This window comes from Panthera pardus, unplaced genomic scaffold (genome assembly GCF_024362965.1).
Source record: "Panthera pardus isolate Hobbes unplaced genomic scaffold, ASM2436296v1 HiC_scaffold_3, whole genome shotgun sequence".
Classification (NCBI taxonomy): Eukaryota; Metazoa; Chordata; class Mammalia; order Carnivora; family Felidae; genus Panthera; species Panthera pardus.
The window spans coordinates 18,380,759-18,406,686 of NW_026526876.1; the positions used below are offsets into that span (position 1 = coordinate 18,380,759).

At 52.2% G+C, this 25,928-nt stretch overlaps 1 protein-coding gene across 3 annotated transcripts in view; it reads right to left on the reverse strand.

Annotated features, from left to right (window-relative positions):
* Nucleotides 1–8,888: 8,888 nt before the first annotated feature.
* The window catches only part of SAP30BP (SAP30 binding protein), a 37,833-nt gene continuing 20,793 nt past the window's right edge, over nucleotides 8,889–25,928 (reverse strand). For 2 of the 3 annotated variants that reach the window (XM_019466206.2, XM_019466205.2), the window contains 8 exons: nucleotides 22,896–22,938; nucleotides 16,503–16,591; nucleotides 14,175–14,266; nucleotides 13,320–13,380; nucleotides 12,794–12,845; nucleotides 11,871–11,929; nucleotides 10,798–10,882; nucleotides 8,889–10,546 (listed from right to left, as the gene is read on the reverse strand). In XM_019466206.2, coding sequence (XP_019321751.1) covers nucleotides 10,365–10,546; nucleotides 10,798–10,882; nucleotides 11,871–11,929; nucleotides 12,794–12,845; nucleotides 13,320–13,380; nucleotides 14,175–14,266; nucleotides 16,503–16,591; nucleotides 22,896–22,938 — 663 coding nt within the window. In that variant the 3' untranslated portion in view covers nucleotides 8,889–10,364. Of the gene's footprint in view, nucleotides 10,547–10,797; nucleotides 10,883–11,870; nucleotides 11,930–12,793; nucleotides 12,846–13,319; nucleotides 13,381–14,174; nucleotides 14,267–16,502; nucleotides 16,592–22,895; nucleotides 22,939–23,545; nucleotides 23,669–25,928 lie in introns of all 3 variants that reach the window. The other variant, XM_019466204.2, reaches the window with a different exon arrangement.

Below are 25,928 nucleotides of genomic sequence, written 5' to 3' on the forward strand. Positions count from 1 at the left end.
CCGGCCCCTCGTCCCGACCGACGGCGGCGGGGGCAGGGGAGGAGCCTCCCCTCTCTCTCCAGTCCAGCCCCGGGCGCGGCGCCTCCCCACCCCTCCAGCCTGCAGACTCTCGGGTGCCCGGATGCCTCGGGCCCGGGGTGGCCTCGTAGACCCCCTGCCCGGCCGCCGCTCTCCCACCTCCGGGCGCTAGGCGGTGAGCAGCCCCACGGCCCCGACGGCAATCGACTGCGCTCATGGCTTCTGTCCTGCGCGAGGCAGGGGCCCAGGGATGACCCAAGCCTGATCTGTCATTCACCGGGTCCTCCTCTCAGCCTCCCCCACCCTCGGCCTCCGCGTGTGTCCAGAGGGAGATGCCAGCAAGGACCGCTTCCCTGAGTGTCCTCAAGCAAGGTACTTAAAGCTCCTTAAAATCTGAGTAATACCCATCAAGTGGCCAGTCCCGACCCGGCATGGAGTAGGCACTCAAGTGGTTATAGTTGTTCTTGACAAGCGGGTTCATGAGTCTGACCCCTCCAGTCCTCTGCCTGCAGTCCTTCAAGGTCCACACGTGCTCAAGCTGGAGCCTCTCAAGTCCCGGGACTTGGTCTACTTCTCGAGCCCCACCTGCCAACAATGTCAGACCACACCATGGCCAGCAGCGCCCCCTGCCCAAAGCAGGCAGCTTCAAGCCACCACGCTTTTACATCAGGCTGGGCTCTGCTCCAGATATCTTGGTTCTCCTTCCCAATCCCTGCCCCCAACCAGCCTGGTTTATCCCCCTTTTACTCGAAAGCCTTGTGCTGATGTGGCCTGCTCCAGAGAGTCTCCTTGACCTCCCTGCACCCTCGGTTGGGTTACGCGACCCTGTGGCCCCCCAGGGCGTGACTTTTTCATGCCGTATGCCACATGGGTTTGAAATGATCTGTTTAGGGGTCTTTCTTCTCCATTGGACTGTGAACCCTGAGGACCAACGCTCTCTAGCACACCTTTTTATCTCCAGCACCTAGCGCGGTGCCTGGCACGGAGCAGGTGCTCAGCGAAAGTGTGGCTGAAGCTGATGGGATTGCCACAAAGCCTCCCAACCGTCGGTGCTCTCATGTGTAAACGGGCTTGTGCACTGGCAACTCTCAGAGTGATCGTGGGAGTAGCTGGCACTGGATATGGAGGTGCCACGGACACACGAGTGCTCACTGCAACTGTGTGAGCCTCAGTCACTGCCGCCAGCTTGCCCGGTCGTCTTTGAGAGCTGCTCTGGACCTGCCAGGAACTCAGAGAGGCTGGCTCATGGATTTGGGAGCACTTGTGGCAGGAGCCCCCGGTTTGGTTGAGGCACTCAGGTCTGGGTGTTCCAGGCCAGCACAAGCACCCTGAGGACCTGAGCTACTCCAGCATGTTTTTTTTATTTTTAAGTAAGTTCCCCGAGATCAAGACCTGAAGCTGAGATCAAGAGTCGGACGCTTAACTAACTGAGCCACCCAGGTGTACCACCCCCAACTTTTTATGTTGAATATTTGCAAATATACAAAAAAAGTTAAAAAAAAAAAAAGAGTATAAAGATCACTTGTATTGTACAAAGATCACCTAGACCCAAGAGTTAACGTTTGCCATATTTGCTTTATTTATGTATTTATATATCTTTTTATCTGAATTTTTTTTTACATTTATTTATTTTTGAGAGACAGAGAGAGACAGAGCATGAGCAGGGGAGGGGCAGAGAGAGAGGGAGACACAGAATCCGAAACAGGCTCCAGGCTCCGAGCTGTCAGCACAGAGCCCGACGCAGGGCTCGAACCCATGAACCGCGAGATCATGACCTGAGCCGAAGTCGGACGCTCAAACCGACTGAGCTGCCCGGGAACACCTATATATCTTTTTATTTGAATTTAAGTTGAAGAGACCATGACATTTCATCTAGGCATGCATCTCCCAAGATCAGTCCCCCCACATAACCACAATAGCTTTTTCACACCAGAGAAAATGAACAGGGATGTCCTATTATCTATGATTCAGTCCATATTAAAATTTCTTCGTTGTGCCAAAAATGTCTGTTATAACTGTTTCCTTTTTTTTTTTAACTTTTAAAAAATTGTTTCCTTTTGAATTTGAGTCCAATCCACGTCACCCATTACATTTGACTGTTTTATCTCTTTCCTGCTTTAAAACAGTTTTCACCCCGACCCACCACACCGCTGACCTTTCAAAGAGACAGGCCAATTGGGGCACCTGGGTGGCTGAGTCGATTAAGCGTCCGACTTCAGCTCAGGTCATGATCTCACGGGTCGTGGGTTTCGAGCCCCGCGTCGGGCTCTGTGCTGACAGCTCGGAGCCTGGAGCCCTGCTTCGGATTTCTGTGTGTGTGTCTCTCTCTGCCCCTCCCCTGCTTGTGCTCTCTTCTCTCAGAAATAAATAAACATTAAAAAAAAAAAAAAAGAAAGAAAGAAACATTAAAAAAAACAAACCAAAAACAACCCACAAAGAGACAGGTCAATAGATCTGTAGAATGTCCTACTGTACAGATTTGTCTGATTGCTTCCTCATGGTGTCATTGGACTTTTTTTTTTTTTTTTTTTTTTAGTCTACTGTAAACTGGAAGTTATGTATAAAAGGCCTGATTAGATTTATGGGAAACATTTTTGGCAAGGCTGGTCATAGATGGTGCTGGGTGTGTTTTATTGGGTGGCACATGATGTCAGCTGTCTCGTTGTTAGTAATTATCAAGGAAACAACTGCCATCTTTCCCCATTGTAAAAATACGTTATTTACTTTGTGATTAAGAAGTAATCTAGACGGGGTGATGATGCTTTGTCACCCCTGCCACTTCCCCCGCAAACTTTCACTGAAGGGTTTTAGCGAAGATGCATTGTGGATCCATTTTTGGAAAAGATCCATTGTTGATCTTTGCCTGAATTTTGGGATTGACGAATGGTGATTTCCTGTTTCTACATTAATAGAATGTATCCTCTGATTAAAAAAAAAAAAAATCAGTTCTGCTCATCAACAGGGAATGAACTATGTGCCTCCAAAAATATAGGATATGGCTGACTCCGTTGGTAGAGCATGTGACTCTTGATTCTCAGGGTCATGAGTTCAAGCCCCACATTGGGTGTGGAGCCTACTTAAAAACAATTAATTAAAAAAAAAAAAACCCTGAGGGGCACCTGGGTGGCTCAGTCGGTTGAGCGTCCGACTTCCGCTCAGGTCATGATCTCACAGTCCGTGAGTTCGAGCCCTGCGTCGGGCTCTGGGCTGATGGCTCAGAGCCTGGAGCCTGCTTTGGGTTCTGTGTTTCTCTCTCTCTCTGACCCTCCCTCGTTCATGCTCTGTCTCTCTCTGTCTCAAAAATAAATAAACATTAAAAAAATAAAAAAAAAAACCCTGAAAATATAGGATAAGTACTTCTTTTTGGGTAATACAAAATTTTATTATTTATTTGTTTTTTATTATTTTGTACTTTATTGAACACGTCTGAAATGTAAAGCTAAAATAGGATTTTAAGGAGGCACCTGGCTGGCTCAGTCTGGAAGCCCCGTGTTGGGGATAGAGATTACTTAAAAATGAAATCTTTAGGGGCGCCTGGGTGGCTCAGTGGGTTAACCATCTGACTTCAGCTCAAGTCATTATCTCGTGGTTTGTGAGGTCCAGCTGAGAGCACAGAGCCTGGAGCCTGCTCCGGGTTCGTGTCTCCCCTCTCTCTCTGCCCTGCCCAGCTTGTGCTCTGTCTCTTTCTCTCTCTCAAAAATAAACAAACATTAAAAAAACAAAATCTCTAAAAACATAAATAAGACCTTAGGGGCGTCTGGGTGGCTCAGCCGGTTAAATGTCTTCAACCCAGGTCACGATCTCACTCATAGTTTGTGGAGTTAGTGCCCTACATCGGACTCTCTGCTTTCAGCAAGGAACTCGCTTCAGATCCTCTGTCCTCCTCCTGCCCCCCCTTTGCCCCTCCCCTGCTTCCTCCTCATTCTCTCTCTGTCTTTCAAAATAAATAAATAAGCTTAAAAAAAAAAAAAAAAGACTTCAAGAATTTCGCATAGTAAAAGGGGGTAAGTCCTATTCGCCCATGTAGCGAGTAGTAAACTAGGAAAATTCGTAAAACTTTGGGAATTAGGAGTAAAAACCTGTTCAGGACTTAAGGGAGGTCCTTGGTTTCTTATTACAAAAATCTGTTGACTAAAGTCTATCCAAGTAAGACTGTCAGTTTATGAAAAACTCCAAACTGCACAAAACCCCCACTGGGCAGGAGAAACAGCCAGGATAGAAGGACGTGGGGAAAGCCAGTCTGCGGCAGCGCTGGAGGGTGGGAACCCCGCGGGAGGCTGCAGCTCACGTCCACAAACAGTGGGTAAGAGTAGGCTAAGAAGTCTAGAGGCAGAGGTTAGTGCATTCACCAAAAGCTTTTGCTTTCCAGCCAAAGTTTCTAGGATGCTGATGTTTTCCTCAAACAAGTCAGAATTGGGGCGACTGGGTGGCTCAGTCCGGTTAAGCGTCTGACTTCAGGTCATGATCTCACGGTTTGTGAGTTCAAGCCCTGCATTGGGCTCTGTGCTGACAGCTTGGAGCCTGGAGCCTGCTTCAGATTCTGTCTCTGTTTCTTTGCCCCTCTCCTACTCGCTCTCTAATATTAAAAAAAAAAAAAAATCAAACAAGACAGAGCCTTTTAATATCCCTATATATATATCCTTATGTGTGTGTATATGTATATATATATAGTATATATATATATATCCCTCTCTCTATATATATCCCTATATATATATCCCTATATGTATTTCCATATATATATATATATATATATATAATATATATATCTCCATATATAGCATATATTTAATTTTTAGCATTTATTTTTGAGAGACAGGAGAGAGCATGAGCAGGGGAAAAGCAGAGAGAGAGGGAGACATAGAATCCCACGAAGCCCGATGCAGGCTTGAACCCACGCACTGTGAGATCATGACCTGAGCCGAAGTGGGATGCTTAAGCGACTGAGCCACCCAGGCGCCCCCAAATCACTATTAAGATTACCAAACAACCCAACAGATTTCACTTGGGGTAAAAACATGGCATAAAAATAGTGTCAAGTATATTCACAACTGTTGGGCAAGAGGTCTCCAGAACTTTTCATGTTGCCAATTGAAACTCTGTACCCCTTAAACAGCTCCCCATTTCCTCCTCCTCTAGTCCCTGGTTAACTACCATTCTATTTTCGTCTCAATGAATCTGACTAGTTTAGATACCTTATATAAGTGGAATCATACAGCATTTATCTTTTGTGATTGACTTATTTCACTTGTCATAAAATCCATCTATGTTGCATGAGGCAAGGTTTTCTGCCTTTTTAAGATTGAATAATATTCCTTAGTATCTAAATACCACATTTTGTTTATCCATTCCTCCGTCAATGGGCATTGGGTTGTTTCCACTTCTTGGAAATTGTGAATAATGCTGCTGTATGAACAGGGGTGTGCAAATAAATCTTCTCCACCCTATTTTCAATTCTTTTGGATATATCCCTAAAAGTGGGATTGATGGATCATGTGGTAATCAATCCCATGTTTACTTTTTTGAGGACAGCCATGCTATTTTCCAGAATGATTGCGCCGTTTTAGAATTCCATCAGGAATGCCCAAAGGGTGAATTCTTTTAACTATCAATTTCAGAGTAAAGAGTTAACGTATTCAATTCCAGTGGTCCACGACTACATTTTTTTTTCAAATACTATGCATGAATAATTTTTTTTTGCATGAATAATTTTATATTTACTCAATAGTGTACAATGGTGATGTTGTGATACAGTAAGACATCTATAAATGGTCATTGTCCATGGTTCCCAGAGCAGCTCTGGAGCCATAGAGGTGAAAGGAGTGTCTTTTGTTATTCATGACAAGTCCCTTTCAATCACACCAGTTTATGTTAATGAGGTGACTTTTGGAAAGCCCACTAAGGATGGGGGTGCTGGTTGTCAGGGGAACCAACCGCATGATTAGAGTTGGAACTTTCAGCCTCAACACTTCCCCACCCCCACCCCACCCCCCACCGACCTCTGGGAGTGGGGCGAATGGACTGGAGATTGAGTTCCATCCCCAATGGCCAGTGATTTAATGCACCATGCCCTAGTACTGAAGCCGCCATCAAAATCCTAACCAGAGGGGGTTCAGAGAGTTTCCAGCTTGTTGAACACCTGGTGTGCTGGGAGGGTGGTGTGCCCAAAGAAGGCGTGGGAGCTCCATACTCCTTAATCCCTACTGAGCCCCCTATGTATCTCTTTTATCTGGCTGTTTCTGAGTTGTATCCCTTTTATAAGCTAGTCTAATAAGTCGACTGTTATTCCTGAGTTCTGTGAGCCATTCTAGCCAATTATTGAGTCTGAAGAGGGGGTCATGGGAACTCCCAATTTATAACCAGTTGGTCAGAAGTGCCAGGGGCCTGACCCTACAATCAGCATTTGAGCAGGGGGCAGTCTTGTGGTACTAAGCTCTTAACCTGGGGTCTGTGCAAACTACAAGCAGTTGGTGTCAGATTTACACGATGTGGGGGCTGCGTGGATGGCTCAATCAGTTAATTGTCCGACTCTTGATTTCAGCTGAGGTCATGGTCTCACCCACCATTCATGAGTTGAAGCCCCACATCGGACTCTGTGCTGACAACACAGAGCCTGCTTGGGATTCTCTCTCCCTTCTTTCTCTGCCTCTACCCTGCTCACGTGCTCGCTCTCTCCACTAAATAAATAAACTTAAGAAATTACAGGATGTGAAAAGCCTACACATTTGGTGTCAGAAGTGTTCTGGGGGTGTTGTGAGTGGTAGTGTACAGGGAACAAGAGAGTTTTTCCTTTTTGACAATAATTGCATTCTTTTTTTTTTTTAATTTTTTTTTTAAACGTTTATTTATTTTTGAGAGAGAGAGACAGAGCATGAACGGGGGAGGGTCAGAGAGAGAGGGAGACACAGAATCTGAAACAGGCTCCAGGCTCTGGGCTGACAGCCCAGAGCCCGACGCGGGGCTCGAACCCACAGACCGCGAGATCGTGACCTGAGCCGAAGTCGGACGCTTAACCGACTGAGCCACCCAGGCGCCCCAATAATTTCATTCTTTCTGAAGGTTCAAATTTAATCCCATTTGGCCAGTGGGAGATCCCTTCAAAACCGGTTCAATTGACCTTTGGAACACTCCTGTCAGTCTTCCTTGCTTTCTGTAATAAACTGCCCCAATCCCAGTTAGATTTCGGGATCAGCCCTTTCTCTAAGGAGCCCTGTTCCTTTTTGTGGGGAGTCGGATTATGAGGTCAAGATCTGGGTGCTGCTTGTACTGACTGCTCCTACGGGCCACTGCTTCCGGGTCCTTCCAGCGGACACAGCTGGGAAATTTTTTTTTTTGGAATCATGAATTCATATTGATGTTTCCCAAACATTAGAGAATTTTCTTAATTTCTTGGAGTTTATTCTTTTATCTCTTTGCTCTCATTTTTGTTTTGTATTTCCTCTTTTCTTCACAACAGGCAGTGTATGACACGCGGTGTTCTGCATCCTGCCCCTGTCATTTTCTCCTTCCTTGAGATCACTCCAGATCTGTCCATGGAGATCTTCCTCATTCTTCTTTTCTGGCTCAACGGCCCTTTCTTTTTTTTTTTTTTTTTTTCTTTAACAGATTTTAAACATACACAGAATTCGGAGGGGATAGTGAATGAACCTTTCTGTGCCTATCACTGGGCCTCAACAATTGCCAATGTGCCGGTAATCCAGAACAGAAGGCCGTGCGGGTGGGACGAGGGTTGGGAGCTTTCAGACCAGTGACCAAGCGGGCAGGAACCACCTCTCCTTCCATCCCTGTCCCTCCAGCCACCTGGGCACTTGGGGCACAAGGTGGCTGACCACTCTGTCTCCACTCACAAGGAGAACAGGGAGACACGAGTGGTCTTGGCCCCCAACGTGTGCTCAGCCGTTACAAGGCACGGAGAAAGGAGTGATGAACGCCCAGGGGAGACCGGGAAGGAAGGCCTGAGCTGCATCTGTTAGTGCCTCATGTGCAGAGGTGGGGATGGTCAAAGGGCAGTGGAGAAAAGGAGCTGGGGGCCTCGGGAGGCTGGGAGTGGTGACAAGGCCACTGGTGTCCTTCCCTTGCCACACCGAAGGGGGACTCTTAGGGGGAAAGCAGGGGCCACGCGACCTGGCGAGAGTCCTGGAGGAGGAGGTGGCCAGATGGAACCTGGATGGGAGCGGGAGAGACCGAGAAAACATACAGACGAGGTCAGAGCAATCTGCCACAAGAGGGACGAGGGCCGGAACTAAGCAGGAGTGATGGCGACAGAGAAGGGGTTTCCGAAGTGGCCCAACACATGTGGGGACAGCACAGGATCTCAGGTGTGGAGCTCTTGGCCCAGGACAGATCATAAGGTCGTGCTCCTAGAAGCACAGGAAGAAGGCAGGGATGCCTGGGTGGATGGGAGAGCTCGGTTGACCAGGCTGAGTTCTCTGCGAGCAGGGGCAAACCAGGCAGAAACCACTTGGTGCCTAGTGCCTGTGACACCGTTTCCACAGAAAGAAACTGGTCATTTGACCCCGTGCCACCCTCAGTGGGACTAAGGTGGGCAGGCACTAATCTTGTTTTACAAAAAGAGTAAAGTTCAGAGGGATTAGAGACCTTGACCCAACTCACAAGGCTTCCGGGGGGCTACCCTGGGGCTGCCCAACTCATTGGGTGAGTGGTCATTACTGCTCAATGGGAGGGCAGTGGGTGCCCAGAGGACAGCAAAGGGCCATGACCTTGGAGTTTTTTTTTTTTTTTTATCAGCTGTGGAGTTTCTGTCCTTGGTCTAAAGCAAGAAGGCACTGGACAGGCCAGCAACACGCACTTGCAGGGTCCCTTACAGTTTATAAAGCTCTTGCGTAAATCAGCTCACGGACTCCTCACGATCACCTTACAAAGCTTTATTACGGTGATTTGACAGAGGGGACTCACAGAGACAATGGCCCAAGACACACCAACCAACACACAACTTCAAGTTTAACCCAGGATCCGGGGCAGAGGGGCCGAGTCTGCGTCCAGTGCCACTCCCATTGTGCCACACAGCCTCCCGCGCGAGCCCCAGAGCCCCACACTACGGAGGTGCCCCTGCTGGAGGCCGCAGGGCAGCCAGCCTTCAGAGACCCTCTTGGGACTCAGGGCACAGCAGCTCCTCTCCGGGGCCGCGAAGTCCCAGCAGAGGACGGGAGGGGGACAACGGACCTCCCTTGGTGCCCAAGTGTGTGTGGCTGGGGGGAGGGGGGAAGGGACCAATGTGAGTCCACTTTTCTTTCGGGGACGGCAGGGCAGGATCACCACACTCCTTTGGTCATGCAACAGTTACCAGGTGCACTTTGAGGACCATCGTTCTAAAGCTCTGCCCGTGCCACAGAAGCAACCCGGCTCTTCACGGCCCGGCTTCCCTCTCCGACACGTAGCCCTTCCGCTGGACCGGAGAGCTGCCAAACAGCAAGAAAGGCAAGCGAATTTCCTCCCGGCTTTCGGGCCGACGGCGGCTGGGAAATCTGTTTTGGCCCCAAGAGGAGCCCGGCGGCCGCTGGCGCTGCCCAGATGCTGCTGTGGGGCAGAGATAACAGGCACAGGAAAGGTGGGGTGGCAGGGTCCTCCCAGGAGCCTGGCTCGCACGTAAACAATGAGCTGCCGCCGGCCAGCGCAGGAGGTGAGTCATGTCCCGCGCCGCGAGGAGCCTGCTGGCCGCGCTCGGCGGGCACTGAAGGACCGGGGCAACCTCGGCCAGGCGCTGAGGCCCCTCTGGCTGTGTGGGTTGGGGATCAAACCCAGGCCTTCTGGTAACCGGCTGACTTCAAAAGCCTGGGTGTGTCCAAAGAGTGGTCCGAGAGGGCTCAGTTGCCCCCAAGGGAGCAGAGGCCTCGGCTCTCGTCTGATAACCAGCCGGGTTTCAGGAGCAGGGCAGCAGACAGCCGGGACACGGCGCCGGGACACGGCGCCACAGGCTTCGGCCACTCCGTTACCTACCCTGAGGTAATAACCCCAACAGGGAAGAGGAGAGGACACTTGGAACTTCCACAGGTGCCTGAAAACAGACCACAGCAGAGGCCACTGCATCCAAGATGCTGAGATGTAAGAACACAGCACTTTTAACAGGGCACCAGACCCCAAGCGGTGTGCGGACGCTCTCCGGAGGACCCGACTCCTCTGCGGCAATGTCCTTCTCCCGGCCGGGATGACACACGGAGGCTCCTCTTGGGGTGGCGTCGCGGGAGCAGATCCCAGTCCTGAAACATACAAAGCGGCACCTCTGTGCCGCGTCGGTCCCCGGGTTGCGCTCTCTCATCAAGTCCTGGAGCGGCCCCTCCCCTCGATGGAAGGGAGAGTGTCCGAGCCACCCGGGCTGCTCCCTCGGGTCACTGCTTGGCCTTTTTCACGATGGTGCCCACGGCCGAGATCACCGTGGTCTTGGAGCCGCTGGCACTGGTGGTCACCGTGACGACGGCTGGCAGGGTGGCCGTGGTGGTGAGGATGGTTGGCTGGGCTATCGTTGTCACCGGAATGGCCGAATCCCACTTGCTCTTTCTCTTCTGCGCATCTGGAGGAAGGCAAGGGACGAGTCAGGATCAAGACAGACCAAAGAGCGACGCTGCCTTTTCTAGCAGGCGGCGGTCAGAGCTTCGGGGCCGCCTGCCACGGAAGTGCGAGGGGCAGCCGGTGAACCGGGGACCCCACCCCAGGCTCCCGAGAGGCCTCACAAACTCTGGGGTCAGGAAAGAAGCACAGCAAGGTGGAACCTGGGCCCAGATCCCCGTGGCCTCTGCTCCCCCAAACGAGGCAGCCTGCTACCTGCAACCGCTGTGCTGGCCGTGGTGGTGGTGGTGGCCGTGGCGTTGGTCGTGGTACCTTTCTTGGTGCCTGTCACAAACTCGATCTGGAGGGGGAAGAGGAAAGAGAGAAAACCCGTGCCAAGCTGTTTATCCGCATCCTCTGCCAGCGTCTGCTCCCGGGCGGCAGAGTCTGGCACCATACACAGGAGGCACTGGGAGGCAGCCCTGTCGTGCCGAGGGAGGGAGAGGTGTTGGAGGGACTTCTACCATTTTGAGGAGAGCCCTCCAAACTGACACGGAATGCTCCCGGTGTCTCCAAGTTTCTGCACGTGCAGGGCACCCGGCCCGCCACTGCGCCCGGCACCCGGGATGGAGGCGCACCCACCCGCACGGGAGAAGTGCAGCTCTGGTCCCCAGGCGCCGCAGACACGTCCCACACTAAGCCTGGGGTTTGGAATGGGGAGGGAAAGAGAGAGAGGGGCAGTTCACCAAGCGCTAAGAACGACAAGACCCGATCACCCCTGCACCGGCTCCCAGAGGGCTGGCAGCCTTTCTGCTCAGGGGTCAGGGGCACATCCTGGAGGCCACAGCTGCTGCAGGAGGTCAGACCAAACCAAGGGTGGGCAGAGCTGGTGCCCCGAGGCCCAGTGTTCTGTCTCGGAGACTGCTCACAAAGGGCACAAGTCTCATTTAGTCTCAGAGCCAAATTTCCGTTCCCCAAAGGATCCAGAACATGCTGCTTGGGAAGAAGTGGTGCTCAGAGCCCTAAAACGAGGGGTCACCCGGCCACCAGACATGGGACCTGCAAGGAAGCACTGAGGCGGACTGTGCAGATCCGATCTGGGGGCCAAGTAAGTACTCTTGGAAGGAATACACCTCTCAGGGAGGACACTGATGACACTAAAGAGAAAGCCACCGGGGCTCTGCAGCTGGAAGGGAGAGGCCAAGGAGGACATCGCGCAGCAAACCACAAGACCCCAAGAAACCAAATGGAAATAACCGAGAGGCACCTTCAAGCTGAAGGTGGGGGGTGGTGGGAAACGACACCCTAGACACCTGCCTTTTCCTTCAGGGCCCTTGTCCACCACTTACTTTGGTTCGCTCCTTTTTGGCCTTTTCCAGTTTGTCCATCTCGATCTTCTGGGCTTTAGCTACAGAGACCAGAGAAGTTGTAACAAAAGCAGCCCTGGGACAGCTCCCACGTGAAGAGACACTCTAGGCGGAGGGACCCCACAACAGCACTTGTCACGCCCCCACCCCCGCACGCAGGTGGCCTCGAGGCCGCACAGTCTCACCGTCCTTTTGTGACCAGCAAAGGGAAGCGGCCTTAGAGCTACAGAGCAGAGGCCTCAGATGTAAAGGACCTCGTCTGGAGGGGTGAGCTGCCCCCGAGCCCTAGCTGACTGTCACTGTGCGGGGACGGGGACGCAGGCCCAGGGTGGAATACCTTCCCACTGACCAAGAGCAGCTGCGTTACGGATTTGAGGTAAAACGTTGGCAACTGATTCAAGTTAAAACAAGATAAGACGTGTGGGCCAAACGCAACACATCTTCAGGCCAGACCTGGCCCATGGGCTGCCGATTCAGATCTGTCATCTGAGGGCCCGGACTCTGTAATTCCTCCCAGTTCTCCCTACCGGGACCCTTGAGAAAATGCTTTCTCACCGGCCTCAGAAGACTCCATCCCCCTGCCTGGGACACGGTCTGCATCTGCCAGACTGGCCTCTGTACGTCTTCAAACCTCGTCTTGAACACGGCCCCCACAGCAAGGCCGTCCCACCCCTTCGGCTGGCTAGATGGCCCTGCCTGGGCGCTGTCCCCCAACACTGCTCACTGCTAGGACCGCTCTGCCTTCTGTGCCGCATCATAAGCCTCCTGAGTCAGAGCGGGTCTGTCTTGTTCAACACTGTATACCTACCTCCTCCGACACGGCCTGACACAGTGGGGACCCTGAAATACATGTTGGCTGACTGACTGGATGAACAGACAGGATAGATGGATGGACGGCCACCTACCTAATGCCTCGTAGTAGGAGTCCTCGGACCAGCCATGGGGGTCAAACATATCCTGAGAAAGAAAGAGTTAATGCTGCAGCCAGCAAGGGTCACTGGATGACCAATGGTTTAGAAACCCAAGTCCCTTCTCCCCGAATCTTTCCATGGATTTTCCTGGCCTGGACTCCCCCTGCTCTAAGGGCATAGGGACTCAGATGTTATCCTGGGTTTCTAGCCAAAGGGGTGGCCAATTTGCTCTTGGGACTTTGAAGCAGGGACGAACCTGTTGACGGGCCGTGCCATCAGAGCACAGCCAAGTCCACTCTCACTGATCAGTTGGGGCTTGGGGCCGGGTCTGTCACCGCAATCTCTCCCCGGACTATTCCAGAGCAGCGGGGACTCCCAACAAGGGAGCGGGGAACCGTGCTCTTCAGCCAGCACTGCCGCTACACGGGCCTTTCAGCAGCTCCAGGCTGAATCCAGCGAGGTGAGCACAGGGCCCTGGGTATCCTCCCCTCAACCCTCAGCCTCTGCACACGGGACGTACCTTTGGGTAGTTGGTGCCGAGCTCGTCAATTGCACAGAACTGGATCAGCTTCTCATAGATGCTGAAAGAAAAATGCCAGAAGGCACTGAGCAGGCCCTAGTCCCGTGGCCTGTGTGGCACCTGATTTTGAGAGGCCAGAACGGTCTAGTTCCTGGGCTCAGACGAACCCTTTAAACCCAGCTGGATTGTTGTAAACAGGCTTCCCGACAGAACGGGAAACGTCCACTGGCCTGACACGAAGTCACTCGTCGTCCTCCCCACTCCCAGAGAGATGGACCGTTAGCCAGGACGGGTACGGTGTCCAGGTAAGGGCCGTGGGCTTTTTTTTGTTTTTGTTTTTGGTCTTATCTAGACATCTGACCCTCAGTTTGTGTGGCCAGGTTGGGCCCACATAAGGGCCGGGGCACGTCCTTGAGGTCACCACCATACCAGACTTTCCCAGGTGCGCCACCTGCTCAGACCCTGGACAGAGTAAGACCCAGACACAGCTCTGCTCGCAAAACCTGTCATCTGTACGCAGAATCAGTGACATTCTGGAAGTGAAAGAGGAACCCACGGGAATTGCCTAGTCCAATTCCCTCATTATAGAGATGAGGAAACTGAGACGTTGTGAGGCTGTGTGCCTTAGGAGCAGGGCGGGCAAGAGAACCCGGCCAGGCCTCCTCCAGCCCAGCTCAGGTCTCTCAGCATCCACTCCACACCCTGGCTTCCGTGTTACTGCAGTCTGGGCGATGGCCTCTTTGGACAGAGGGGGGATCTTAGCCGAGCCTCACCCTGCCACCTCCACGGGGGCATCCCAGTCCCCAGTCCAACATCAGCGACTCAACTGACCCTGCAGGCCCACGGGAAACTCACCTGGGGTTCCGAAATTCTTTCTTCCTTTGGATAATGTAATTCATATCCATTCCCTCCTTTATCTTCCGCTCATAAAGCTTCTGGATCTTGTCCTAGGCGGAGAAACAGAAGGGCACTTATGACGCCACCCCCCCCACCGACAATCCCAGTCTGTGGTCACACGTGCTGTGTGGGGACACTTGGTCACAGGAGACCCACAGAGCCATGCGCAGCCCTACTCCAGCCACACTGTCTTTCTCCACCCAGCCTGTGACCGGCGCGGAGCGCAAATAAGACAGACTGAGATCAGTCTGTTTTTGTTTTGCTTTCTCCCTCTGGATGGCTGGCAGAGGGGGTGGTAAAAGGTCGAGGAAGAGAAACCGTGGACAAGACAATGAACGTATCCCCACCTGTGAATCAGCTCCTGAATCATCCAAAGAGGATTCAGGCAAAGAGTGGATGGGCAGGGGCTCCATGCTGGTTTTGAATTTAAACACCGGGTCAAGTCCTCAGTGGGAGACCTAGGAAGGCTAAGTTCTTGCGGAGGAAGGCAGGAGTAGAGTTTTTTGGATTTGGTCTCATAAGCTTCCTACGGTGTCCCTTGTAGGGAGGCTCACAGATGGCCAGTCCCCACCACTTTATGAAGAGGCACTGTCAGGGGTCAAGAGCTCATCTCATTAGAACTCCCCCCGCCCCCAAAACCCCTGCTCTCTGGCTCTCAATCGGCAATAGGAGGGTCACCTGGCAGGAATGCAGACCAGTCCCACAGGTATCTCAAGGCCCACAGATGATCCCTGCAGCAGATGGCCTCCACACTTTCCAGCGCGTGAAGAGGCCCCAGACACCCGAGTCTCAGGACAGAGCCACCTGTGAGGTGGACCAGTCTTACCCAGCAAGGCTGGTGCTGGCCCAGGGCAAGGTCTCTCTGCAGCCTCCCCCACTAGCGGCGGCTAAAGGCACAGACTCTCCAGAAGGAAAACATTTGGGGCACTCTTCACCTGCGACAGGAGGTGGGCAGGGCCGGAGGTCCTGTGTGACGCCCTTTGGGAACATCAGGAGAGGTGATCCACTCCCTTTGTCAGAAGGCTGAATCTTTCTGCCGAGACTGGCCAGAGGAAGCACTGAAGTGCAGAGAGAGGTTTGTAATACATTTACCACGGAAGAGACAACCAAGAGCCACAAACTTCAACGTTATCTCTTCGAGGGCAAAGGGAGGCTTTCCACAGAAGACCTGGCAAATGGAGGGTGACCTGTATCTTACAGATTACTTTTCTGGGTTTTCTGGGCCATCAGATGGGTTCTCCCATTTCAAGTCAACTAAAACGTTCACTTGATGTCATGGTTTCCACGATTAGGAGAATCTAAAAATGAGAAATACACTGAACTTGAAGGCTGAGCCAGCCGGTTGTCTCTGTCTGCCAGACTGTCCTTACAGGCTGCGGCTTGTTGCCTGGCAGGGAGGGGAGATGCTATCCTGGGGGGGGTGGACAACTCAGCAAAGGGAGGAGACTTCTGGGAAAGGAAGAGAATCTGTACTGTGCCCCCAGCCCCGACTCTGGCCCTGCCCAGCCAGCTGCATTCCAGAGCCCCGGGTCCCCTTAGTCATCTATCCGTCAGGATGGTGCCATGGGCCTGTGGTGTGGCCAGAGGCACCAGCAGAATCTGTGGGATGAGAGGTAGAGCAGGTGGACCCGATGCCACTAGTGGGCAGCCCTGGGTGTCTGCCCTATGGTCTGTTGCAAGGTTCCACACACAGGGGAACCCCCAGAGGACAAGGGGAAACAATCATAGGGGCTGAAAAGGAGGTGCAAACCCCAGGCCCCCCCCCCCCCCCCCGGGGTCCTGCTCTCAACGGAGTAACTGCACGAAATAGTCTGTCTCCTTGGGATTTCAGAACTTCAGGCCACGTCTGTCTGCGATTCTGTCAGACAAGCTGGTGAACTGCCACGTCAGGAATAGGAGCACAGGAATCTCAGGCACAGAAATGCTTGCGTTTGGGTGTTTCTACATTGTTTATCTTACATTTTAATGGTCCCTCAGTCTCTTGGCAAAGGTCCCCACTGGCTCAGCTGGGTTGCATGCAAGGTACCTTATTTTCTCTGCCTCGGCTTCAGACCTGAGGGCGAGCCAGGGGGTCCCGGCTAGAACAGCATCAGGTGATGAGGCAGAGGGTGGCGGCGGGGACAGAGCGAACTCCTGATGGCAGGCTAAGAGAGGTAACCAGGACTGCACGCTCCTGCCTGCCTGGCTGTTTCTTTTACGGAAGGGCTCTTCAAGTCGGACCAAACGAGACGCTTGACCCAGGCTTTCTCATCTACACAGGCCTCATCAGCCGAGCTCTGTACTTACTTGTAAGTGATTTGAACATCTGCCAGGGGGTTCAGGTGGGATCTTGATTTCATCAGGCGACATGTTCCGGACTCTTTCAGAAAAGGAGGCTGTGGGAGGACAGAGAGAGAAAAATTCTGTGAGTGTGGATGTCAGGGGATGGCTGCGGGCGGGGGAAGGATCAGGGCCAGACTTGGAGTTTAAAAAGGAAAAAAAAAAAAAAAAAAAAGGGCACATACGTTTTCCAGGAGAGACAAAGGCTATGAAACGGTACAATGGTGTTCCCAGTGGCCTCTCTGCGGGTGTCATCTGAGTTGAGATCAAATGACCAGAAGGAACCAGCATGTGCCAACCCGGGGGAAGAGGGGAGTCCAGCAGTTAACTTCGAAGGAAAGGGTACGTGCAGGGTGTGCTGGTAAACGTTTAACAGCCAGCTGGGGGGTGGGAGGTGAGGAGGGGAAGAGCTGTGGTCTACAGCGTCTGCCAGATTCCGGGGTATTCGTTCTCTCGTCGCTGGACCGAGGCCCAGGTGGGGAGAGCATCACTGGCTCACGGAGTGAGCCAGCTCCAGCCCGCCCGGTTGTGTTCCTACAACACCGTCCCAGGATTCTGGAAACTCGCAGAGTTGCTTGGTATGTCATCCTTCTCACCTTAGGCCATCCGACCCAAGATACAGGAGAAACAGAGTTCAGGGTTCCCTAGGCTCTGGGATTCAAAGCATTCAAAACCGCCCTGTGCATAAATATTTCAAACATTACCTGCTGCTTATTAGCTTAGTCTTTTAAAAACAAACCAATCAACTCTCTTTTGGTCCGCCTAGTTCTTGGGAACAAAGGGCCTGATTCTGATGTGAGGAACCACAACTCCCGAGGGCTAGTTCCCTCAGCAATCGGCCACTGCCCACCCAAGTTTCCCACTCTCCGCTCCCTTCCCTGTAGCCTCTGGCCACCCTGGGCCCGCAGAGTGTGCTCTGGGTCACTCAGACAATGCACTGTTTGTTGTTAAGATTCTGTCTGCGCTCTTGAAAACATTCTCTCATGAAAAGGAGCATACAATGAGAGAACAGCAGGCGGAGTGGGGTGGGGCAGGATGAAGGGAAAGAATGAACAAACCAGCACCAAGAACACCCAGCAAGTACTTACGGGGTACCCACTGTGTGCCAGGCCCGGGGCCATACTATCTCTTAGCCCTGAGTGGCTGCCGGGACGGCGTGATGAGAGCCTAGCACAGCCTTCGCCTTCTTTTCTACCGGGGCCGGGTTAATGTTTTCTTAGCAGATAAGGTGCTCTGATCTCCACTGAGTTGTGCTGTTACTACGAAGAACTCAGTGCCGAGAAGGGCCGAGGGTATGGCTCCACGGGCTTTGCCAGTCTCAACTGCTGCGAAACACCCTGCACCGAGGCTGGGGCGGAGTCTCATAACGCGCTACGCGTGCAGACTCCCACGGCCGGCAGTGGGTTCTCACTGGACGTGCCCGGAGAACAGAGCGCTAGGCGTGCCATTTTGGGTGAAGGCCCGAGGACCGACACGGGGCGACATGTCCTGCTGTGGACCCGGGACACCAGTGCGGCCTAGGAGCGGTTTACGCCAGGGGCCTACGTGCTCCTCTTTGCCCAGCACCTTCTGTCTCCTGACGCCTGCAGCGATGGTGGCGCCCATCATCTGGCTAGAGTTCAAGTCTCGTCCTGGCTTCCCCCTCCGTCTCAGCCTGAGGCTCACGCAGGCTGCAGAGGCCAGCTCAGAGTGGAATGAGCTGGGGTGAGCTGGCCCTCGTTATTTCCGGACGGCAGAAGCAAGGAGGGCCTGGGCAGGCTTTGGGCACAAGAAGGGGTGGAGGATGTATGTGTGCATGTGATGGAGAGACAAAGAATGCCCTTTGGCATTTGCCAGGAAAGCCTTTTGGAAAAACAGGGTGTGACACTGTTGCCACAGCAACCCAACCACACTAGGACTCAAACAGTATATAGTGTGACAGGGCCCCTCCTGAGCTCCCCGGTTAGAACAAAAGAACTCCTCCGCAGTAACTGGCAAGTGAAGGGATATAGTCAGAGAATTAGATAAAAGTTTTCCCACAGCTTCCTTCACTGATTTCAGGAGCCATCCTTCAGCGACTCTTTCCTAAGTCCCAGAATGATCTAAAGTAGACGACATCAACCCCACACACATATGGTGATGTGGGCGGCCACAAGGCCTCAAACCATCCTCCCAGGAAATCCATGGAGAAAGGTGCCCAGGCCCTTGGGGGCAGCTCCCAGTACTGTGGCTGCCCTTGGGGTCTACTGGGGGCATTCTAGAAGGGCAGCCGTACTCAGGATCTGAGAAGTCTACCTCGGTGACTCACCCCGTGCACGTCCAAGCCAAAAACGGTCATGGTATCCGTGACGGCCAGGTACGAATCTGAGCAGGACCAGCTAGTCGGCTGGGCTTACGTAATGGTGGGGAGAGAAGCAGTGCCTGGGGGGTACTGTGGGGAGGGGAGGAGGCAGCGGAGTGCGCTCTAGTTCACCAGAGACACGGAGAAGCTGACTGGATTACCGCCTCAGGCCACAGTTCCAGGCATGACGAGGGGGCATCCGTTGGCTGCCTGGAGGGGACAGACTGGCCGCGTGTGCTCAGTGCTGTCAAGCGGCCACAGTGTCGGAGGAACCCGAGTCAGCTGCTCTGCTTTCATTCGCTCCATTAAACGGGGGCCACCTAGGGGCCCCTTGGTGGTTCAGTCAGTTAAGTGTCCGACTCTTGGTTTCGGCTCAGGTCATGATCTCACGGTTCGCGAGTTTGAGCCTTGCATCGGGCTCTGGGCTGATGGCACACAGCTTGCTTGGGATTCTTTCTCCCTCTCTCTGTCCCTCCCCTGCTCACTCTCTCTCTCAAAATAGATAAATACACTTAAAAAAAAATAATAATAAAAAAAATAAAGGGGTGCCTGGGTGCCTCAGTCAGTTAAGCGTCTGACTTCGGCTCAGGTCATGATCTCACTGCTCTTGAGTTCGAGCCCTGAATCGAACTCTGTGCTCACCAGCTCGGAGCCTGGAGCCTGCTTCGGATTCTGTCTCTGTCTCTCTGCCCCTTCCCTGCTCGTGCTCTGTCTCTCTCAAATAGAAAATAAAACACATAAAAATTTGTTTTTAATTGCAAAAAAGAAAATAAAACCTGGAGCCACCTACATATAGGAAAATGCTTCCCATACCAGGGGAGCAACCCGAGAGTCCTATCTCCAGAGGCGTTTTATTAACAAAAGGAGCTGAGTTCAGGCAGACCTCAACGACTACCTCCTGAGTGAGAAACAGTAGGAGCAAACGAGACTATGAGGCTCCAATACCTACTGTGGTGCACAGATTAAATTGTGGCGGTAAATCCTACAAGAAAATAATGTATTCAGCGATAAAACGAAATTACGGATACGCTCAATCACACAGAAGGATCTCAAAACCATATGGGAAGCGAAGGAAGCCAGACAAAAAGTAAGATGGCACTTTCATTTCTGTCAGTGGTTCTCAACTGTGGGCAATTACGTTCCCCCCAGTCCCCAAGGGGACATGAGGCAACGTCTAGAAACGTTTTTCCTTGTCACATGTGGCAGAGGGAGGGGAGTGCCACTGGCATCCAGAAGGCCGAGGATGCTAAAACACCGTGTAAAACACAGGCCAGGCCCCCACAACAAGGAATTATCTGGTCCAAAAGGTCAATAGTGCTAAGGCTGAGAAATCCTGCTCTTTATGAAATTCTAAAAAAGGCAAATCTGTAGTGAAGAAGGTACAACACTGCTTGCCAGAGGCCCAGGGAGGAAATCGTCTGTGAGGAGAGGTATAAGGAACATTTTGGAGCGAAGGAAATTAATTGTTTTAAACAGTAATTAGTCAATGAATTTTTAAGTAAGCTCTAGGCCCAGTGTGGGACTTGAAGTCATGACTCGGAGATCAAGGGTCATACGCTCCACTGACCAATCCAGCCAGGCGTCCCTGGAGTGACAGAAGTGTTTCATGGGGCTTCTGGGTGGCTCAGTTGGTTAAGAGTCCAACTTCAGTTTAGGTCATGATCTTCTAGTTCGTGGGTTCGAGCCCCACATTGGGCTCTCTGCTGTCAGTGCAGAGCTGCTTCAGATCCTTTGTCCTTCTCTCTGCCCCTCCCTTGCTCTCATGCACTCTTCCCTCTCAAAAACAAATATTAAAAAAAAAAAAAAAACTTTACAAAGAAGTGGATCTTAAAAAATTCTTTTAATGTTTATTTATTTAAAAAAATTTTTTTTATTTTTTTTTATTTTTTTAATTTTTTTATTTTTTCAACGTTTTTTTATTTATTTTTGGGACAGAGAGAGACAGAGCATGAACGGGGGAGGGGCAGAGAGAGAGGGAGACACAGAATCGGAAACAGGCTCCAGGCTCCGAGCCATCAGCCCAGAGCCTGACGCGGGGCTCGAACTCACGGACCGCGAGATCGTGACCTGGCTGAAGCCGGACGCTTAACCGACTGCGCCACCCAGGCGCCCCCAAAAAAATTTTTTTTAATGTTTATTTATTTTTGAGACAGAGAGAGACAGGGCATGAGCAGGGGAGGGGCAGAGAGGGAGGCACAGAAGCTGAAGGAGGCTTCAGGCTCTGAGCTGTCAGCACAGAGCCCGACACGGGGCTCGAACTCACGAACTGTGAGATCATGACCTGAGCCGAAGTCGGACGCTTAACTGACTGAGCCACCCAGGCGCCCCTTAATGTTTATTTTTGAGAGAGAGAGAGAGAGAGAGCGCGTGAGCGAGCACGCACAAGGGGGAGGGGCAGAGAAGAGAGGGAGACACAGAATCTGAAGCAGGCTCCAGGCTTTGAGCTGTCAGCACAGAGCCCGATGTGGGGCTTGAACTCACAAACAGCAAGATCATGGCCTGAGTCAAAGTTGGATGCTCAACAGACTGAGCTGCCCAGGCAGCCCTGTACAGAAGTGTTTTACAGTTTATAGGTGTTAGAGTTGATAGTTTATAGGTGACTACACGGATCTGTCAAAGTTGATCAAATGGCACCCTAAAAATTGGCAAACCTCACCCTATGTAAGCTACACCTCAACAAAACTATTTTCACAAAACGGCAAGGAGAGAAAAGGTGGAAGTTGGGGCGGAGGTGGCTGATGTGCCCCCCAGTTCCACTGACTGCCGAGCACTGTGGGCAGAGCTCACTGCTGCATTGGGCTCCCGGCTGCTCTGACCCCACAGCCCCCTAGCCCCCATTTCTTGGTAGTTTACAGCAGGGACTGGTAAGGCCAGGAAGGAACAGGAGACTGAGGCTCCGATCCATACATGCCCCTGTGCATTACCCACTGGGAGGAGACTGTGCTCTGCTTCCTCTGTTTGCAAAGCCAGCTGGCACGTCCCCTACACGGCCATTTTCTAAGCAGTGAACTCTGAGGTCTAGGAAAATTCTGGGTTTTATAGGATTTGAAAGACTCCTACTGTGTTCATCACACACAACACTCAGGGCTAAAGGCAGAATCCTGCTGAGGGTTGAGGCTGCTTATTGAGGGTTCCTTCCTACCCAATCCTTGCTCAGAGAACAAATGTAATGGGGTAATTTTCATCCTTTTAGTTAGGAACACAGGACAGGTTTCCACCTCCCATATCCCGTGAGAGGATCCTGTCCAAAAAAAAGATGGGCTCGAGGGCCTGCAAGCCACAAAGCCTCCATCTGGAAGCACAGGGGAAGGTTCCGTAGGCTGCCTTTGAAGCAGAACCCCTGCTCTGTGAAGATTAACAGAGCAGGCAGGGAGAGATGGTCACAGTTAACCACATGGAGGGAGGGTCGCCCTCTCCATGACGTTTGGACAGGCTGTGGCAGAGCTGTTACAAAGTCCGTGACCAAACTGACAGAGTCGAGGTACTTTCTAAAAAAGGATTAAGAGACCAGAGTTAGCATAGGGACTGGGATGCCACTTTTCGGAAACAGAACTGCCCTGGCCCACAAGCCAAAAGGGTCTTGGACTCTGGGGCTACGAGGCATGTTCCCTCCTGGGGACAGAGCAAAGTGCCAGCAGAGGCCACATATTTGCTTCTTGAGTACATGAATATGCCAGCAAAGCGGGGAGGGGGCGTACAAGGACAGAGGACAAGCCTAGGGCACAACTGGAACGAGCTCCCAGCTGAAAGGGGCCCTAAATCCATCTTGAAAACATTGGCAACTGACCACAGCCCAGTGAAATGCACCATGAATATGATTTTCAAAGAAGAATTGTTCCCTGGGCGTCTTACTCAGACATCTTAGGAAATGTCAAAGGCCCTGAGAGAGCACACGAAGAGACCAGGCTCTCAGCAGAACGGCTGCCTTGGCTGAAGCAGAGAGAAGCCCCATGCAGGGGTAGGCCCTGCATGGCTGGAAGCCAGTTTGCTCCGGGCAAGGCTCAGAAATCCGCCTCCGAGCCTCCCCCTGGGGTACTCACCAACTAATTCCTGAGGATCTCGCTTTTCTACTTCTGGGTTATCCTGCAGAAGAGAAATAAATACAAGGAGGTAAGCCCGGGGCTCCTGACCCACACAGTTACTTTCTTCACTGAAACCACTCAAGATTTTAAGGGAGGAGAAAAGGTAAAAGCAACACAAAGAACCTAAGAGTGAGCCGATGCTTTGGCGGCCTTCTGGGACCCCTGAACCTCCTATTCCCCCTTTATGAGAGCAGCCAAGATGCTCTGGATGCCTGCTTCAGGCTCTCCTCCGCGGCCCCCAGTGGGGACCAATATCCCCCAATGCCAAGGAGAGCCAATGCCAGCCTTCGTCACCTGTACACCTGGACCCTGCCCGCCGTCTCCCCTGGGGCCTGGTCAGCCATCCCAGAACACTGCCACCCCTACCCAGTACTGAGGAAGCAAGAGGTGGCAACTTTGTAACATGAGAATCCCAAGACTAAAAGCACAAAAGACTATCTGCTCCCAAGAGATTTTTCTTACTTTCAGTCTAAGGAAAAAAGAGAGACTTTATCGTAACGGGCCAGCTGGTGGAACCCTGGAGCAGGCATGTACTGTGCCTTTAACAAGCGACTGAACCAGGCCCCCAGAAAGGCCCTAGCACGGAGGCAGCTCCTCTCTTGGCTCACCTCTTGGCTCTTTACAATGGCTTTGTATCTCTCCAAAGAAAAGCGTTCTCTGATCCTTAGTGCAAACTTCCGCCCTGCAACGCCCACTTCTACAGGTCCTTCAGTGCTGGCCGAGTGCAGAAACTTAAGAGCAAAGGTTTCTTATCAGACATTTTGCTGGACTTGCTCTGTATTTCACTGCTCAGAGTAAGTGCTTCATTTAAACCTGATCACCCTGGAGAAGGCGAAGGTCCCAGCCTCTGCAACAAGCCTGGGCAGGGTGGGGAGGAAGGCCGACCCTTGATTCCACTGCCCCAAATGTCCAACGGCAACAACATACCTGTCTTCCCCGTCTCTGGGGAAACCTGGCCCCTCACACACGCTCAGATCAGGGGCCTCAAGTGTACGATATGCTAATGATCACAGTGGCAGAAACTGCGCTCGGGGGAAGCTACTGGACCTCATTTCTTTTCTCTTTGGTTGGTGGGGGAGGAGGTGTCTAAGACAGTAACGACTCTGGAACAAAATGGGCACATGGAGTCAGCAGCAGGGCTCTGGGTACTTTACTTCCGGGAAGAAATGTTACAGCAAGTTAACATTTCAGAAAGGAAGATGCCAGAAGCCCTCCCATGCAATGGCTCTGTGCTAAGAATGGTAGTTCTTAGCCCCCTTCCCCAAAAAGTCCCTCCTGATTCTGGGAAAGGCCCAAACTCCCTCGCTCTTCTGAACACTGCAGCTATTCATTCGACCGAAACAGGCATAGCGTCCAGGCCAGGCTGCTTAGCAACCTGTCTCCTCCAGCTACTCGCCCCCTGCCAGTCAGGTGGGCAAAGAGGAGGCAGGCCTGAGCTAGGGAACAGAAGGGTTGGGAGGCCGCCTGGAAGACTGCCACGCCGAATTCAGGTTGGTCATCAATCAGCTGCTCTACAGAGAGTGCCCGTCTCCAGGGGCCCCACAACAATCCCTTTGTAGCAGTGACTCCGGAGGAACCAATGTTAAAAGAGTGTGGCGGCAACAAAACGTGGGGCTGTAAAAGGTCCTTAAATTTTCCCTCTAGGGGACAGCTTTCTGGGTACTAATTGTGGGAAAACATCAATTGGGTACATCCTACCTCCCCTCCGTGGCCAGTTGGCTGGTCATCCAAGGACTAACCGTTAACTATTCAAAGGCTCCCTGGGGGCTCCTTCCCAAAGCACCGCAGGGCGCCAGCCCCTCAGCCAGCCCGGCCGAGGAAGGAGGCACGATATCCACGATATCCACGTGGGAATGCTACTGGGGCTACTCCAGAGGCACAGGAAGTTAGTCACCAAACACGAAGTGTCTCTTGTAAGAGGAAAATACTTGTTTACCCGAAGGCTCCTGGGGCAGGGTGAAAGGCTGTCAGCCACTGCGGCCTCCTAAAGCTTGTGCCCCCAGCAATGGGAGGGACGGGGATTCCCACGTTTCACAAGGTTCTTGCCTGGCTGAGCTGAGGCTGCTGAGTCAGGTCTCAGGGAGAAAACCAAAGATGGAGCAAAGTCACCAGCGGGGAGGTATCCCTTCATCTCTCAGACTTTCCTTTTTTGGCTTAGTTCCTCATTCCTCAAATCGATCATTTTACACAAATATAAAAAGGAATAAAGTTGACAGTGGGTTTCAACTTGCTAACTAGTCTAGTCTTTTGCTTTTTTAATGTTACAACACGCATGTGCGCATGCACACACATACATGGATGGGGTGTGTCCAGAGTGCACCTGGAGCCCCACGGAGCTATGGGCTCTTACTCAATCCCAGACTCAACATCCCCAGGGACAAGCCCCTCCCCGCAGTGGAATTCAGCCCCATGATCCCTCCAAACAAAGTGCCAACCTATGAACCATCGATCTAACTCAAGCGCAAGATTCTCTGGCCTTAAGAGAATCAAATGTATAAAGTGACAACATAAATGAGCCACCACAGACTGGAAGCCATGTAGTTCTGCACAAAGTTCTCCTGGAAAGACTTTGCAAACTGTGGTTGTTCAGATCCCTCCTCCATGTCACAGACACTGGTGGGACTCCTAAGGCCCCAGACGATGAGACCACGGGAATCTGTGCCTCCTGGTGGCCACATCTTGTTAGGCTTTAGAATATAATTCTTCTTTCCTCAGACACAAATAAGCCGGGTTGTGAGCCTGCTGAGCTCCCGGACACATGTCACTGTGCAAAGGTGCCCCCAAAGAAGAAAGCCAACAAGCCAGGTTCTTCTGGATCCTAAAGCAGTTTAACCCCACATCTTGCCCTGAGCATGAGAAGGAGGCTTGATTAAGCTCCACAATAAAGGGCCTGGAGCCACAGTCTCACGGGTTCTTCAAAGGGGGATGATTCCAGGACTTCAAACAATGCTGAAGGAAGGTCAGCAAGGAAGGAGAGTTGGGGTGTCTGGT